This window comes from Cynocephalus volans, chromosome 13 (assembly GCF_027409185.1).
Source record: "Cynocephalus volans isolate mCynVol1 chromosome 13, mCynVol1.pri, whole genome shotgun sequence".
NCBI lineage: Eukaryota > Metazoa > Chordata > Mammalia > Dermoptera > Cynocephalidae > Cynocephalus > Cynocephalus volans.
This window is the reverse complement of record NC_084472.1, coordinates 88,982,169-88,999,121: the sequence shown is the minus strand read 5'-3', so window position 1 is coordinate 88,999,121 and position 16,953 is coordinate 88,982,169. Positions and strand designations below refer to the sequence as shown.

The 16,953-nt window shown below is 40.0% G+C and overlaps 1 protein-coding gene across 1 annotated transcript in view; it reads right to left on the bottom strand.

The window, feature by feature from the left end:
- Positions 1-483: 483 nt before the first annotated feature.
- The window catches only part of STOX2 (storkhead box 2), a 90,378-nt gene continuing 73,908 nt past the window's right edge, over positions 484-16,953 (bottom strand). Inside the window, exons 2-4 of the mRNA XM_063077518.1 lie at positions 14,696-14,848; positions 5,633-7,898; positions 484-679 (exon numbers count right to left, since the gene is read on the bottom strand). Of these exons, the coding sequence (XP_062933588.1) occupies positions 484-679; positions 5,633-7,898; positions 14,696-14,848 (2,615 nt within the window). The remainder of the gene's footprint in view (positions 680-5,632; positions 7,899-14,695; positions 14,849-16,953) is intronic.

Sequence of the window (16,953 nt, the reverse complement as noted above, 5' to 3'; positions counted from 1 at the left end):
GGTGGACCTTTGCATTTGACATTTTGTGGTGGCTTAGTTTTTTTTTTTTTTTTTTTTTGGAAGTGTCAAGGATCAGTTCTGTGGCACCATTTAACCACAGACTGGGAGCAACACGCATCTGTGGCATTTTAATGGAATTGGCAACTGCATGACATTGGAAATGCATATTACGCTTACAGTGTCTAGACTTTCCTATGTGTGCTCAGATACAATTAGTGAAGCGAAAGTATACATATCACCCCTACTGCTATTCAGTTGCTACAGAGCCATAAATGTGAAAAGCAATACTCTGAAATAAAGAATTTTGTGTGTGTGTGGTTTGTTTTTGTTTTTGTTTTTGCCCTAGCCTACTTAGCAGCACAGTTTAAGTAAACACAAAAACTGTGGTTGAGATGCTTGTCTTTCCAAAGATGTAAACATCAGTCCCAGTGTCGTAAACTTTGCTGTATCGAATGAGACAGACGATCTGAGGCAGAATGACTATCACACACTAGTCACAGAAGCTTGCAAGCAGTTGGAAGGTTTCTGTAACTTCTCAGCTTCGTTTGTTGGGGGGTCCGTACTTGCTCGGAAGTTGAAGGCTGGACCAGCTCCACCATGGGCCGGACTCAAAGCAGGGTTCTGACGACGGTTACTTTCAACAATGCTTGATGTGTTGGAAGCCAGGCTCTCCCGAGTACTAAAAGAGTAAAAAGGTTTTGTTTTGTTTTGAACATAAATAATTATATATGGAGCCCCAGAGGAAGAGCAAATGATGTAGTTAATGGATTTCCTCTGTTGGTTCATAATGTCATATCGATATACATCTCAACTGATTACCCTCACGTGCTCCTCCAGCACAGCTTCAGAAGCTTTCGCAAGACATGTTATAATCAGCAGCACTCCACATGAATAAAGGGTTTTTAAACAGCTAAATGCACTTTGAAATGTCTTCCCCTTCTTTTCACATTCAAGGAAACTACCTCAACATGTGATGTGATAGATAGCTACCACTTTAGTTTTTAAAATGAATACTCATAAATACAGCTATGTAATGATTTCATTTCAGACTTGAAATTCATTGGCATATTGCTCTTGAATAAACCCAATGAGTTTACCCTAATGCTTTTCCTTCTTGATCAGCAGATTTTGAGTTTGGTGGACTTTGATCATGTCACTGGCTAATTTGTGGCACTGATGGGAATCAAATTATTTTTAAACACTTTGTATCTCTGTTTCAAATTTTAACACATTAAAATACATTATATTTTCAGACAAAGGACCTTGGATTTTTTTCCATTCATTTCTGAAGTTTGCTTTCATTTCTGACTCCCTTTGGTAGAAATATTTTCTTTTTTAAAGGATTCTTATAGAATAGACGTGGTTTAAAAGTTTTATTATTTTTATTTCTTTTAATATAAGTTAGAAATATTTGAGTCTATTTTATTGCTTTAACAGGCTTAGAACATTTAACATTTCAAATGTTAAACGTGAAATAGCTGATTAAGATACTGCACCTGAATGAAGGGAACTGAATAGGTTTCATGTTCATGGTCCTCAAAATGGCTATAAAAAAACTTAACAGTTTTTGCAAAAATTGAAGCCATAGTCATTCTCAAAACATACACCCCATGGGGTAGATTCAGTGCTTAGAAAACCTATGAGTGGTCTCCATAACTGATTTAAGCCTGCCAAACCTGTCACCAGGTCAACCGCTATAGTGGGGACATCCTCTCCTCACGTTCACTCCCACCCTCAGCTGACAGCGATTTTGTCCGGATCCTGTACCTCGGCAGTCCTTTCTAACATGTTATTTAAGCCTAACCCCGTTGTAGCTTTGAATTTGCTACTTACCAAGAAGCCAAGAGTTAATTGTTTAAAAGGCAGTTTTTTCATCCACTACCAAAAAGACAAGTGGATCTTTCTTGAATGCAGAGGGGTAGCTCCAGAAGGTGAACACATTTACAGAGATTAAGTCATGTTCTTTCATTATGATGATGGTAAATCTGGGCATACCTAAAGAATACTCCAAAACGTCATCTCTGAAATGACAGAAAGTGCTAGATTTATCTACTTACCTGCCTGACACTTTCCCCAAGAAAATTCATCAGGGGCTTGCCAGAGCTACAACTGAGGCATGGGGTCAGGTGGAAGAAGGAAGGGCAATATATATGTAGAACTCCAAAGATTTCATGACACATTCCTTCAGTTTCATTCTTAATCATGATAGTAACTTTTTACAGTATTCGACTTCCTCACCTCTAAGATGGGGAGAGGTATAATGTGATTTACCTACTCACAGGGTGGCTGAAGAAGAAGTAAGCATCAATGAAGAATCTGTACACTAAAAGGCTACACAAATATAAATTATTTCTGTTTATATCTAGCATATAATGAATCGAGTAGTGACTGTGGGTTACCCTGGGAATCTATACATTACTAATGACATCTTTTCAATGAGAAAATGTATTTTAAAATCCAAAGGTCCCACTTTTAAGACAGCTTTTAAGGAATAGGCTTAACATTTATCGAGTACCTCCTGTATGCCAGGCACTGTAAACATGTATATTGCAATAGGCCATCTAAGTTGGGAGCTGTCTGCTGTAATAACATGCCTTTGACCACCTTCAACCATACCTGACATATTAATAGTGACAAATATGTATAGTAGCCCAGTTTCTCCAAAGAATATATTTCATCACTTTTGTAATAATGAATACAGTCTGTGACAGTCATATTGAGGGCTCAGGTTATGATGATGAAAAGTTAATGGAGATGAATTTTTAGCAGTAAAAATATTCCTCAAATTTAAAACATTTTTTTAAAAAAGAGAGCTAATGGAGTGCGACCTTAAAAATAAGATTTCAGGATTTTATAGGCAGGAGAAATGAATCAAGTAGCTCTGTTGTTCATCCTTCGGCACGTGTGTGTTTCCCTTGGCCCCAGGCTTCGACAGCACATGTTCACGCAGTACATTAAGCAGACGCATCTCTGGCAGCCCTCGGTCTCTCTGATTTTCATACTGTGTTTATCAATTCGTTTTTGGCCTCATATTTGGAATAGCAGGCTTTTCATGTTAAGATTTTTCATTTTCAATGTTAGATCTCATAGCATAGTTTGTTTCTTCTCCTTTCGCTTCTCAACAAAAGGGACTAAAGAATTTTGGAAATGTGGCTGAACATGACTTCTGAGCCAGCATTAAAACTTTTGGTCACTTTTCTTCGGGTTGGGTTGTGGTTGTTCAGCGAATTATTTACTGAAAGATCTAAATAAATGGCCCACTTAAGGTTCCTGTGGCTCACAGCAATGGAAAGGTATCAGCGTGATGCTATTTGGTTAAAATACTCTTCACGCTAAAGAGTAAAACTCTCTACAAGCCAAATATTCCCCTTTGTAGTATATCCTCACGCATTAGAAAGGCAACTTAGTAAGTTTACTGAAGTATATAGAAAATAAGTTTGTCACCTAGCTTCTAATCAAAGGATATTAGATGGGAAAGAGGTAAAATTAGGAATTATTCTGTGAATTCTCTGCATAAAATTTATGGATGATCTAAGAAGCACTGCAGGGAAAATTCTACCTAATATTAGTGGACGAACATGTGGCTATTATGTTAAGATTGTTTCCTTACAACGATCTTTACCTTCTACTGTGACAAAGAATTTAACTTTGAGTATATTATTAAAGAGATGAAAATAAACTTGCTTCAAGAAATAATCCCAGTCATAAATTCCATATTCTGCACCCCAAATTATAGATAATAAAATATATTCTGCGGAGATACTGGTTCAGCTATTCTCATGAATATTTCTGGTTACCTCCAAACAAACAATAAACTTTCAAAATTATGCAGTGGTAGGTTTTTGTGTTAGAATCCATTAAACTGCCCCCAATGTCTCCTTAGCAACTATCTCCAGAGTGTTGCTTTTTGTTTGTGCAAGTCCAGGGGCCAAGAGGGCAATGTGAAGGGTTTAGAACTGTTGTATGAAAAGCATTAGGCAGGTAGAGTCTACATAACAAGAAATAACAGAACATAAAGATACAGGCAAATAAACCACGCCTTCAATAAGTGATGGCTTTGAACTTTTACCATGATTACAGACCTTCAAATATGCTTATCTGGTCTAGAAATTCAAGAGGAAAAAAAGAGAAGAACAGGAAAATAGGAAGAAAAGGGTGGATAAAATAAATGGGAAAATAAATTAAGATTTGGTTTGGGATAAAAAATTATTCATCAAAAATGATTTCCTAGAAAAGTCACTTAATGGGCCAATAGTTTGCAGACTGAGTGCCATGGCTCCCTGAGGTTGCTTAGGGCTCCTCAAGGGATGGGTTGAGGAGACCTGAGACTCCTGGTCTCCCACCCACTTTAAACAGAGTGCCACCTCTGAGGTCTGATCAGGCATTAGACTTTCACACACATGTTAATTTGGAGAAAAGGTTACATGACCATAATAATAATAATAATAAATAATAATGATAATAATAATGAACAACTAACCCTTTAAGAAATGAAAACAGCCTAATATGGAACAAACAGATTAATGATTCCCAATTCTGGTTTTGGGATGCGCTGTCCCAAAATTATCCAGAGATTTGGTGAAATGACCACAACAGAATTAATTTTAATTCTTAATAATTAAAATAAATATACCAAGTACATAATCCTATCTGGGTACTTGTTAAAATGATAAGTGTTGTAAAATTTTGGGAATCACAGCTGATGAGAAATGTCGATCTCTCAGTAGTATTTCTGCATCTCAGAGTCACCAATCTGGAGTAGAATTTAGAAGGAGAATTAGGTCCCATTGCTCTTTGAGGGGAAGGAAGAGTTAAGGAGAAAAAAGAAGTTGCATAGGGTCTGGTTTGCTTTCTTAGGCCCTGAACAACTTCAGTGTTTTGGACATGACCATACTCTCCATTGTCAACCCTTAGCTGAATTACCAACACCAATTAAAAAGAAGGGGCTATAATCAGAGTGCCTAAGTGGGTTGTATTGATTCTGCAGGAGGAGAAAGAAAAGTGCAGGCACTTGCTTTGAGCTAACAGAACACAGGCCCCTCACCTTTGTGTGAGGGGAACAAGTTTCCATTGCTCTGTAGCCATGCAGGGGGAGAGAGGAAGGCATCTGAGCAAGGGGGGCAGGCTGCACAGAAAGTAGGGATTAAAATGGCAACAAGCTTCTAGATCTGCTGGAAAGGTTTTGAGATCTGCTATTATATTCTCACTAGAGGGATCTTCATCCTAGCATCAATCAATTTACTCCCAACCCCTGCTCGCCACTGACAATTCATTCTACTCAAAAAGTTACAATTTTTGAAGGAGGTAAAAAGAAATCAATTTCTTTAGTGCGGTGCCAATATGAACATAGAAGAAAAAATACTGGGAAGTGTTGGTCTTAGACCAGACCGAAGCAAGTTTGAGGGAAGGAGCCAACCCACCAGTCCAGATTGGTGATCTCTACAGCTGCAGAAACATTTTTTTCAATTCCTGAAAAAGAAGTCAGAAACAGGTTGTTAACAATACAACTCACACAACCCTTAATCCTCATTCACAGAACTGAGATTGTAAAATCAGAAGCTTTTCAAGTGATTTGCATAAAGCCCCAGGCCCTGGTAGGTGTATGTATGTGCAGAGAGATGCCTCTCCCTACCGTGGGGAGTTGAATCCACTGTCCACAGTGATGCTGCTGCTGTCCATGCTGTCCAGCCGGGCTGAATGGGTGGCTCTCTGGTTGCTGCTGCTATCAGTTTCTTTTGGGGTGAGGAGGGTGAGGTTCTTCTCAAATTTCCTCTGCAAGTCTCTTTCCTTTTCCCTCTCGAGGAGCCACTGCATGGTACCTACATCATCTCTATTTTTCTCTTCCTCGGTGTTTTTGTTTGCTCCTTCCTCAGAGTCATCATCATCAGAGACGTTGTAATAGTCAAATGAGGCTTCCTGGTTCCCTCCTGACTCCTGCTGACGCTGGGAAGCAGGCATGGCTTGTGCCGCCGAGGTTCCCAGGGACGTTTCCAGTTTCTCACATCGGCCTGGCAGTGAGTCAGCAGGTATCTTCGGGTGAGATTTGAGGAGGGACAGGCTCGATTTGTGATAGCTGTTTACAGACAAGGTGCTGTGAAGAGGTTTGAACAGTGTGTCTTTGCTGAATATCTCTTTCCTCTTGTCCAGGCTGCTGGGCTCAGCACTGTGGTGCTGGACAAGGCGTCCATTGGCAATCCCCTCAGCCACTCCACCCGAAGCAGCTGAACCCCCACCGGGCCCTTTTGGCGACTCCTCCTTATGCCCTATAGGCTCCCTGGAGGAATGCGGAGTCTGCCTATCAGATGGAGACAGTTTTTTGACCCCTTCTGCCAGGGTCAGAGTGTCATGGTCCTCCTTATTCTTTCCTAGCGGCGATGGTGCTGTGAGCACTGTCTCGCTAGAGGTGTTGCACTGGAAATAGTCATCTGTGGCTGTTTTTGTTGGACAAGAGTTGAGTTCACCATAGGATGGCAAACTCTCAGGTGGTTTACCTGGCTCCAAAAGGCTACCAGCACTGGAAGGTTCCTTGCTGCCACTGATGATTTCCGGAATACACACTTCTTTATAGCCTGTGGACGAAATGAGAGCCCTTTGATGGCCAACAGTCTGTGCAGGCCTTAAAGTACTGTCGTCAATGTAGGATTGGCTGGGGTTCTGGTCATCTTGGCTACAGCCTTCAGCAAGATCTTCAGGAGTCCCTAGAGAAGAAGCACCCAGAGGGCCTTTGGAGTTATCCATTGATCTGGATCTCTCCTTGGCTTTGTTGGATCTCTCATTCCTGGACCGCCGGTCCTGGGTATGGCTGTGGCTTCGGTGCACTTTTGAGTGCGAGCTTCCTCTGGAAGGTTCAGGAAAAGGCATCTCAGTTCTCCTTTTGGCCAATTCACCAGACACATCCCATTCTGGCGTCATAGGGAAATGGGACTCAATCATGTTTGTGTTGCTATGCATGATAAAGTTATCTCCTTTGTGTTCAATGATGAAGCAGCCCTCCCTTGGGGCCCTGGTAATAGGATCGCAAAAGTCATATTCTCTTTCACCTAGGATATCCAGATGCGAACCATCCGAAGGGTCTCCTTTAGACACTCGTGTCTTGCTGTGTGACCGAGACTTTCCATGCGACTTTCGATGAGTCCTACTCTTTTTACTTCTTCCGCTGTGATGGGCAGAGGACCCAGCTTTACTCCTATGTGCTTTTTCTTCTTCCAGTTTCTTCATGAGTGCGGTGTGCCTCATGACATTCTCCACGGTCAAGTCTGGGTTAATACGCCTGATAATTTCCATTTCCACTTCCCGAGGGATAGTAGTCGGCATGTCCTCATCTCGCAGGGGCCACTCTTCGGGAGGAAACTGGGCAGAAAAATTGGCCAGCTGTTTGGTCTTGTCTTTTTTAAAACTTAGCCGGAATAACTTGAGCCCAAATTTTTTGGACTGCTTTTCACTATCTTTAGGTTTCGAGAGAGTTTCTGTCTTATAAGAAAAATTTACAGTACTTTTGCTCTTTTCAGTGGGCGGCACCTGGCACAGGGTAGGAGGGCAGTAGGGGTCTTTGCAGTCCTTGGCAGATTTCCTCTGCAGAGTCGACGCGTGCATGCTGTGCATGTCTTCTCTGCAGCAGTGGCAAGAGTCGCAGGGGTTTCTGGGCAATGTTCTTTCCCTGACGCAGCCTGAGGCAGAGGGCGTGATGGTCCCGGGTTGTGGAGAGGTACACTGAGACCTGTCAGGTATCCTCTCATCCAAATGGTACCACTTACTGTTAGTTCTTATGAGGGAAGGAGTTATGAAATAAGTCTGTGGGGTCACAATGAAATAGCCATCTGGAGTTGGATAGATTTTCCTCTCCCGTACCAGTGTGTTCAGTGTGTGCCGCAGAATTTCCTGGCTCGGGGTTGGAACACCTAAAACCAAAAAAAAAAAAAAAAAAAAAACACACTTGTGAGAATGAAGAGGGAATATGTTGTCAATTCCTGGTTTTCTGAATCCTACTAATTTTGCCAAGCTTCAAGGTATGATGACATGGCAAGTAAGCAGGATTCAAACAAAGGTATTCATTCAGTTTGGTGTAAAATCCTGGTTTTCTCTGATAACTCCTAAGGATATTACTACCTATAGTATGAAAAAATAGAAAATCTTGGAAGAGAGAGATAGAAGTTAGATGGTATAGATTGCCACCGCTGTTAGAAAGGTTTTACTGAACTAAATCATGAAAGACAGTATTTTTAAGTGAGAGAAAAATGAAAAATGTTTTAGATGATATGATGTAAATTTACAGGAAAGGCTTTTTTCAATAAAAGCAACTAGGGAATCGGGGTTAAAGCAGTTACCTTGGTATTAAGAAACAAATCTAACCTAGAGACTACTATATTGGAGCTATTTTATATGCTCAGTTTTTAAGATTAAGTCTACTTAATAAACTTGATTTTATGAATTATATAAAAGGGCAACTAAACTTGACCACTGTTCATGATGTGCCCTCTACTGTTGAAATCATCACCTTCAGTTTTGAAACTGACTACAGCACTGGTGAAATTCAGGTGAGAATGTTCTCCTTATTGGCATGTCAGCCTGACGGAGGTATTTTTTTCTAATTTCTAATGAGATAGCCCTGATCAATACACTAGTGAAAGTTTTGACACATCTATCTGTTTGATTGCTACATCCAAAACTTCCATATCTGCTAGAACAGAAACACCAAGGAGAAATGGTAGATGCTCCTTTACACAATGACTGATACTGTTTTCAAAGGGTTTTTTGTGCATGTTTATGCTTTGTCTACCTTAAGAGACATAAAAACTAAGAGTATAAATTCTGAAGAAAGTATAGATTCTCCAGGCTATAGCCCATTTATTTGATTTCTTAGGTATCCTCCATTCCTCAGTGCCAGGCACATACAGGTTGATAATACTTGTAAGATTAATCTGAATTCCATAATTTGGAAATAGGTTAAGTTGAGTCACATGAAACTGCCAATACTCCAATGTGTCTGACCACAAACATGGCAATTTCATGTGGTTCAGCCTACCATGGTTAAGGCAGTATAACGTGGCATCTGAAGGCTTGGGTTCTGGGGCCAGACTGCTGGATTAGAATTCCAGCTCCATCACTGTTAGTTGGTGTTACTGGTTGAATTATGTATACTCCCCTCCAAATCAGTATGTTGAAATCCTAACCCTCAGTACTCCCCGCCCCCCATATGACCTTATTTAAAGATAGGGCCTTTACAAAGAAAGTCAAGTTAAAATGAGCTCATCCAATATAACTGGTGTCCTTCTTAAAAGGGGAAATATGGATACAGAGATGTGCATGGAGAGAAGACAATGTGAGAGATACAGGAGAAGAGGGCCACAAGCCAAGGAGAAAGGCCCAGAATAGATTCTTCCCTTGCATCCCTGAGAAGGGACCAACCAACCTTGCAGACATATTCATTGTGGACTTTTGGCCTCCAGAATTGTAAGATGACACATTTCTGTTGCTTAAACCACCTGTACTTTGTGACAGCAGCCCAGGCAAAGTAATACAGCCTGGTATTGCCTTAGACAACTCAACTTCTTTGAGCTTCTCTTCAACTATTATCAAAATGTGGATAATAACAGTATCTACCCTCAACAGGGCTGTTGTGAGTTTAAGTGAGTTTAGAGTATGTAGAACAGTGCCTGACACATAGCGAGTGCTCAATAGATATTAGCTATTATAAGAAAATTTGGTTTTTTATGAATATTATTTTTAATTAACAAATCATAATTGTATACCCTTAATGGGTACAATGTGATGCTTTGATATATGTATACAATGTGGAATGATTAAATCAAATTGATTGACATATCCATTACCTCACTTAGTTTTTGTAGTGAGACATTTGAAATTTACTCTCAGCTATTTTGAAATATACAATGCATTATTATTGACTATAGTCACCCTGCTATGCAAAAGATACCAAAAACTTACTCCTCCAGTTTAACTGAACTTTGCACCCTTTGACCAACAACTCCACATTCCCTCCCCCACCCCTGGCACCTTTGGTAACCACCATCCTATCAAAATTTGTTTTTTAATTTTATGACACTTTTTGTACAAATTAGAAATGAATTTCAGTTGAATTAATGATACAACTCAAACCACACACATGCAATTCTTGAGTCCCATCATAAAACAAAAACTGCCTGCATACAAGATAAGCAACTTAAAAGAGTTTCTACATCCTACTAACAAAAGATCTTCAGCTGAATAACTCCAGGCGACACCACTCACACAAAATACAATGCTGAGAAATGCTGAGATAAGGACATACTATGCACATTGTAGTCTCAGGAATGATGCCCACTATAGTCGTGCAGCACAGCAAGCAATATAACAAACTCAGGATTAAAACTGACTACATCTGGCTGGCCGGTTATCTCAGTTGTTAGAGTGCAGTGTTATAATACCAAGGTCAAGGGTTTGGATCCCCGTACCAGACAGCCACAAAACAAATAAATAAATACAAAATAAAACTCACTATATCCTAAATGGTAACATATTTTTAGTCAACACTGTAACAGAAAGTTTTTCAGAATATTGTAAGTTTCATTTATAAGAATTCATGATTTACTAGTTCTCCATGGCTGCTAATAAAGGAAAGCCGAGGTACAAATCATAAAAATAGCTATTACTATAAAACAAAAATTTAATTGTATTATAGAATTTGCTGAGGGTAGGCCAGCCAAATGACGATCTTAGAAAACTCATAAAACTACGTTTACAGAATTATAACTACAGTGTGGTCATCTTTACTTACCATTAGGAACAAGTTCTTTGGTTGTTCTCAAATGAAGGGATAAGAAAGTTTCCAAAGAGAATCTGTATCTAAGCTTTTTATGTCTTGGGTTTTCAGGCATACGAATCAAATGTTTAACTTGAAAAAACAAAGGAGTAACATTCTTTGCTCCTCGTCCAATCCATTTTCCATACTTCTACCTGTGAGTTTTCAAAGATTTAACTGGAAGTTGCTGATATTTATTATTATTAGTTTATTATTAACCCCTAGTATAGTGACTGATATTTTCAGTTGTCTATGAAATCCAGGGTTCCACCAGGAATCTGTAGGCTTGACCTGAAAGAGATGGTTGTGATGGCTGTTTAATGTTTGTATATTCCATCTCTTCCAGATTCTACTCCTAAAGTTCATCACAAATTCGGATATTGAGGCTTAAAGAACAAAGATAAGCTTTACATCTTAACACGGCTGACATGTGACCTCTCTCCTTTCCCATACCTTTCCATCTTCCAAAGCAAAAAGAGATATGTAAAAACACTGCGTGACAAGGTGGTGTTACCTAGGCCTATATATTGCTTTAATACTGCAAATCTGACAAACTCAGAACAGAGAGCCCATATACATGTTCTATATGTTGAGCATTTTAGACTGAAAAGGTTTCTTTAGCTTATTCTTGTTTGTGAGGACCTGGCTAAGGGAGAATTCAGTAAGAACTGATGTAAGGGGATGAACTGGAAATTGAGCTCAGTGCATGTAATATCAACATGCTCCAGCAAACTCTCAAGTCAACTTTGACCCCATACCCAGCCTTACAGGTCTACATCTATTTCCCTGTAGGTCAGCCTTCCTCCCAGGAAGATCCAGGTGTAAAAACTTAATAAGTACTAGCCCAATTTAGACAATCATTCATTCTGAATAAATGAATGAGTAGTTGTTTAGAAATCTGAGACGCAAGTATTTATTTTTTTTAAACCTTTTGAAAATATTCTTGATTCTGTAATAGACATTGGTATATAAAAGTTGCTGAGTTGGTTTTCAAAAAGTCAACCTATATGGAAAGGTGATAAAAAGTTTTAAGTTTCAATATTAGCAGGCATTTTTACTAGAAGACTTTTCACTAAACTCTTTAGAATATGGATGTTCAAAACAGAAACAGAGGCCAAATTCTAGACTATTATTTTTATTTATAAAATATGGATCAAATGTGAGAATTCGAATATTTTAGTATTTAGACTTCAAAACTGTATTTTCAAATAGAAAGATATAAAAGAAATAAATACTCTTACTTTTAAGAAACAAACAAAAAAATACAATATTTAAATCACTCCAGAGTTTTAGCATTATCATTGAACATACATTTTTCAAAATAGAATTTAAGCAGTTTTAGGTTTTCTAAAGTGTTTTGTTCTGCTGTACTTAAGTGATCTCAAAAGAAAGGCAAAAACTCAAAGGAAGGAAAGAAAAAAAAGGAGAGAAAGAGATAAGAAGGGAAAAAGGAAGACAAGCAGAAAACAAAATCTCTTTTTTTTATAAAATACTAGCTTAAAATCTGGAGCTATCACGGAGCAAAATTTTAAATAATTACCACCATGTCCTAGACCAGGGGTCAGCAAATGTTTGCTGTAAAGAGCTGGACAGTAATTATTTTAGGCCTTGTAAGCCTGTTGCAACTACTGAACTTGGCCACTGTAGTATAAGGAGCTAAAGAGAAATAGGCATGGCTGTGTTCCGATAAAACTTTATTTACCAAAACAGGTGGTGGGCCACATGAGGCCTGCAGGCCATGGTTTGTAAACCCCTGCCCTAGAGTCAGGTTTCTACAATGTCCTTGCAAACTTCTGGGGCTGGCCAATAAGTCACCAGTGTCACACAGATGAAAAAGGTTTAGTTAGCTACTCTCAGTCCATCTGAGAACCAAGGGCTTGGAATTTAAATTCACTTACCATAAAAGCTAGCAAAGGAGTTTTTCCTTTTAAGTACAAATGATCTATGGATTTCTCTACAAAGTGTTCCCACTTGGTGATATTGTTGTCAGCTGCTTGGCAGTGACGAACATTTTACTACTACATGCTGGCACTGTGTTCTTTCCATTCTTTATTTTATAGCCCAGTAATGGGAGGCATGTAACCAATTTCGAAAAAGCTATGTGATCTCTCATGAAACTATATAAAAATATAAGGATTTAAAAAACTGCTGGGATGTTTGATGTCAGGAGCGGCTACCCAGGTATAAGGTTGAAAGAAAGGCCTTCCTTCACAAGAGCATTGTATTTGTGAACAGCATCTGTCCCCTCTTAGATAGCTCTCACCTGGGATTCTGCAGATTTTGCTAGTGAAAGGAAAAGGGTTTGCCTGGAAGTTAACAAAAAGACACAACCAGATAGTGAAGAATATTCAGACATAATAAGATGTTAAAAAATTTAAGATAATTTAAGATAATGAAAGAGTGGATTCATGTTAGAATATTTGAACATTGAACATAATATCAAACCATATTAATTAGGAAACTGAAAAAGGAGGAAAAAAATCACTAGGAGAGAAATATAAAGTTTCTTTGGGGCAAAAGGAAAAGTGGGAGACCCAATATAGGAGATTAGATCACTGTTTAGTTTAGAATTCGTCCTTCTGTCCTCTCCCCAGGTGCGGGTGCACTTTCCCACACCTTGACTTTGGGCTTGGCTGGGTTTGCTTTGGCTGATGCAATGTTAGTGGGTGTGGTGGGACCACAGGGTAAAGAGCCCTTATGCAAGAGGCTCTGCCCATGAGCAGAACAGTCCTCTGCTTGCCCCCTTTTCCAAAGAAGATTGGGTACAGGTGGAGCAGAGCCACCCTGCTAGGCCCCTGCCAGGCCAGCTGACTCTTGGGGAATCCATGGACACATGAGCTAAATAAATGTTTATTGTTTCATGCCCCTGATGTGTTGTGGTTATTTGTTAGCCAGCGTTTTTGCAGCAAAAGCTAACTGATACAGTCAACATCTTATACTCGTATTTACTAAGGTCTCTTCTAAGTTGAATGAAAAATACATCAAGTGTTTGTTTTTAATGTAATCTCTATTTTGATCTAAGAACAGGCTTAGCCCACACCAAGTTGGCAAACTGGTGGCCCAAAATGTATTTTACTTGACCTGCGTGTTGCTGGCATACACATGTTAAAAGTACGTGCATACATACTTGCCAAAGTTTAAGGAAATCTAGAGATTTCACATAAAATGGAATTTCCAGATTCTCTTGAAAAATTAGATTTGGCATTAGTGGCAGAATTCAACATTGGTGGGAGGGGGGTGACCTCGTGCTGGAGCTGAGTAGTGGGGTGCCTCTCAGAGATGGGGTGTGTATTCTTCAGCTTGTCACCATTCCTAACATCTTCTAGCACTGGCAATATCAAATGTCATTCATGCAGCAGCTGGGCTGTTGCCTTCTTTTTATCATATTTAAGAGAAAAGCAAAAATTTATTTTATTTTTTGCTTTTAAAATAAAACCTTAACTAATTTATCAAATATTATTTTCTTAAAACACGTCAAGCCATGACATACACTTGCAAGATATGTTTATTTTTGACTCTACTCTTTCTCTAGTTTAACCGCGTAGGACTAAGATTTTTAGTTGTTTCTGACTAGTCCACCGAACCATCATGTTCATGTATTTAAAGAAGGTTAGACTTCAAAAGTTGAATGGAATCCTGGTTATTTTTTACCAGATTTTTCGTGGATTCTGATTTAGTTTCTTTCTCTCGGTACCAATTAAAAAAGTATTTCAGCCGAAGCAGTTATTTTTGACCTAACACAGGTCCCTTGATTACAGAAGTAAGAAAAGTTTCTGGTTAGTTTTGGTGAAGAATTTTTTCCTACTATGTTTAAACGTGGAAGAACAGTCTCCTTGAAGCCCAAGAGCAACGAGAGTGCACAGCCATTTGGAAAATGCTATGTTCTTTTCTCATTACCTGGGAAACATGTTGTCAGATGTTCCATCAGTGCTTCTTGGGTGACAGGTTTTCTCGCTGAGTTCATCGCTGAGATGGCCAAGCAAAGGATTTCCCCGAGTGGAATAAACTGAGATTGACTGATGGGAGACATACTGATTGGTGATACATCACCTGCAAAAAGACAATTTTCAAGTGAGCACTTCATTAAAGACCCAGTCATTTGTCATACATCCACGTTCACACATATACGCCCCTCCCATGACTGTCACCCATCCCTCGTACTGTCAGTACAATCAACTCTGAACATGGGAGCTGGTTATCGCCACAGCTAATGCCACACACACAGTGGAAGCTCTTCTTGCCTCCACAAATAAAACTTTCCTTTAAAACCTGAGATCTCATTTAAATGGACATAGTACTGAAAAGTCTTACAACAACAAGGCTTTGAGAAATGATTTCTGTTTTTATTAACTTGGAGCTGATTTATGTAATAACTGCCATTCACATCTCGACAAATGCATTTGTGGTATCTTGATGATTCATTCATTCAAATGTTGGGTGCCTTTGTGTGTCAGGCATCTGCTGGGGGATTGGGAGCTGCAGATAGAAAGTGAGTATGCTCCCCTCCTCCAAACCTCTCTGCTCTCAAAGTTTCTGTGTAAGTGGAAGAGACAAATAAGAAGATCCAAGTTCACAGTGTTGGGTGACAGGTGCACAAGTGACAACTGAACAATAAACTTGGAGCAAAGAGGACGGGGCCATATAACACCACCTAGGGTGAGGGTAGCACTCAGAAGCAGGGAGGCAGAAGGTTTCACCAAGGATCTTCAATCTGAATCAGTGCTCAAGACAAGGAACGTGCCTGATGACTGGGAGGTGGGAGGTGCTGACGGTGGAAGGTCCTATGAGCCGGTATTTTCTGGGGAGTAGTAGAGAAGGGAGACAACCATTAGGAAACAGCTGAGTGCCCAAGGCCTTCATCCTATGACAGATGGGGAGCCCTGGAAGGAATGACAAAGGCAGATGTGAATTTCAGAAAGATGACGGTGGTGGCCAGGTGGACAAAGGTCTGGAGGGAGCAGGAGAGAGCAGATTACAATTCATTATGAGACTGGCTTCTGCACATATTTACACACTAAAAGGGCCAGTGGAGGCAAAAGAAGCTGAAGACCAGCATCAAAGGCATGCAGAATGGTGACTCCTGAGGAGGTGTCAACCTGCAATGCAAATATCTGCCTTTATTTCTGAAATCTTTACAGCATTTTCAAGTTATGCTTCAAGGATTCCTAGAATTTCCTGGAGATTTCTTGGGTGGAGGGTCTGGCAGAGACCGATGTTGGGAGTGCAGAAAAGTCTGCTCTTGACACCTGAGTGCCACCTGTTTTATTGTTTGGGTTCTGCAACTTACAGAACAACTTAAAGTTGTACCCAGCCACAACCCCTAGTTTGCAAGAGAGTACAGAGGCCCTTTGGGAAAGAATTTGAACCCTGCCTTGATGGGCTAGATGGGAAATAGTTTGATGGATGAGCAGGCAATAGGGCTGGGGAATGAAGATCACCATGTGTGGGGATAAGTCCAGCAGGGCCAGTCAATGCAGCAGGACTCCAGTGTCCAAGGTTGAGGCTGGAACCCCCAAGCCCAGCTCCGTTCAACACCTCCCTCTCCCCTGCACCATGCAGGGCCCCAATCAATTCTGTGGGGGCTCCACTCTCTGCAAGATGAATATGAGAAAAGTAAGCCATTGTTCCAATGGCCAGGGGGCGGGGGGGAGCACTCAAATCCAGAAAAGAAGACCAGGAGATAAAAATAAGAAAAAAACAGGAACTGACCCACCTTACAACCCACAAACTTCTGGTGCCTATGGGACTTAAGTGTCATAAAGAGATGCCTCTTAGGAATTCTTACAATATTTGGAGGGGTAGCAGCAGGTGGAAGCTAGCACATGGAATTTTGGGCTGTGACTGGGGATGTGAGTTTCATTCATTAGCTGGTGAAGCTCAATTCATATTGGTGACTCAAAAATGACAGAATCATGTGAACTGGGACTATCTCAGTAAGCAAGTTTGCTAATGCCTAGAACGGTGTATTTAAAACTTAAAAAAAAAAAAAAAAATCAAAAAACAGTCCATACCCTTTATTCAAACAAAATCTTATTCTAAAACCTCCTGTGTAACAAAAGAACTAGTGCCAGTGGCCAGTTGCAGCCAAGGGGGCAGGTGGGAGCTACACCTGTTCCACTCTCTCCTCCCCAGGGTGGGCCTTGTGGCTCAGCCTC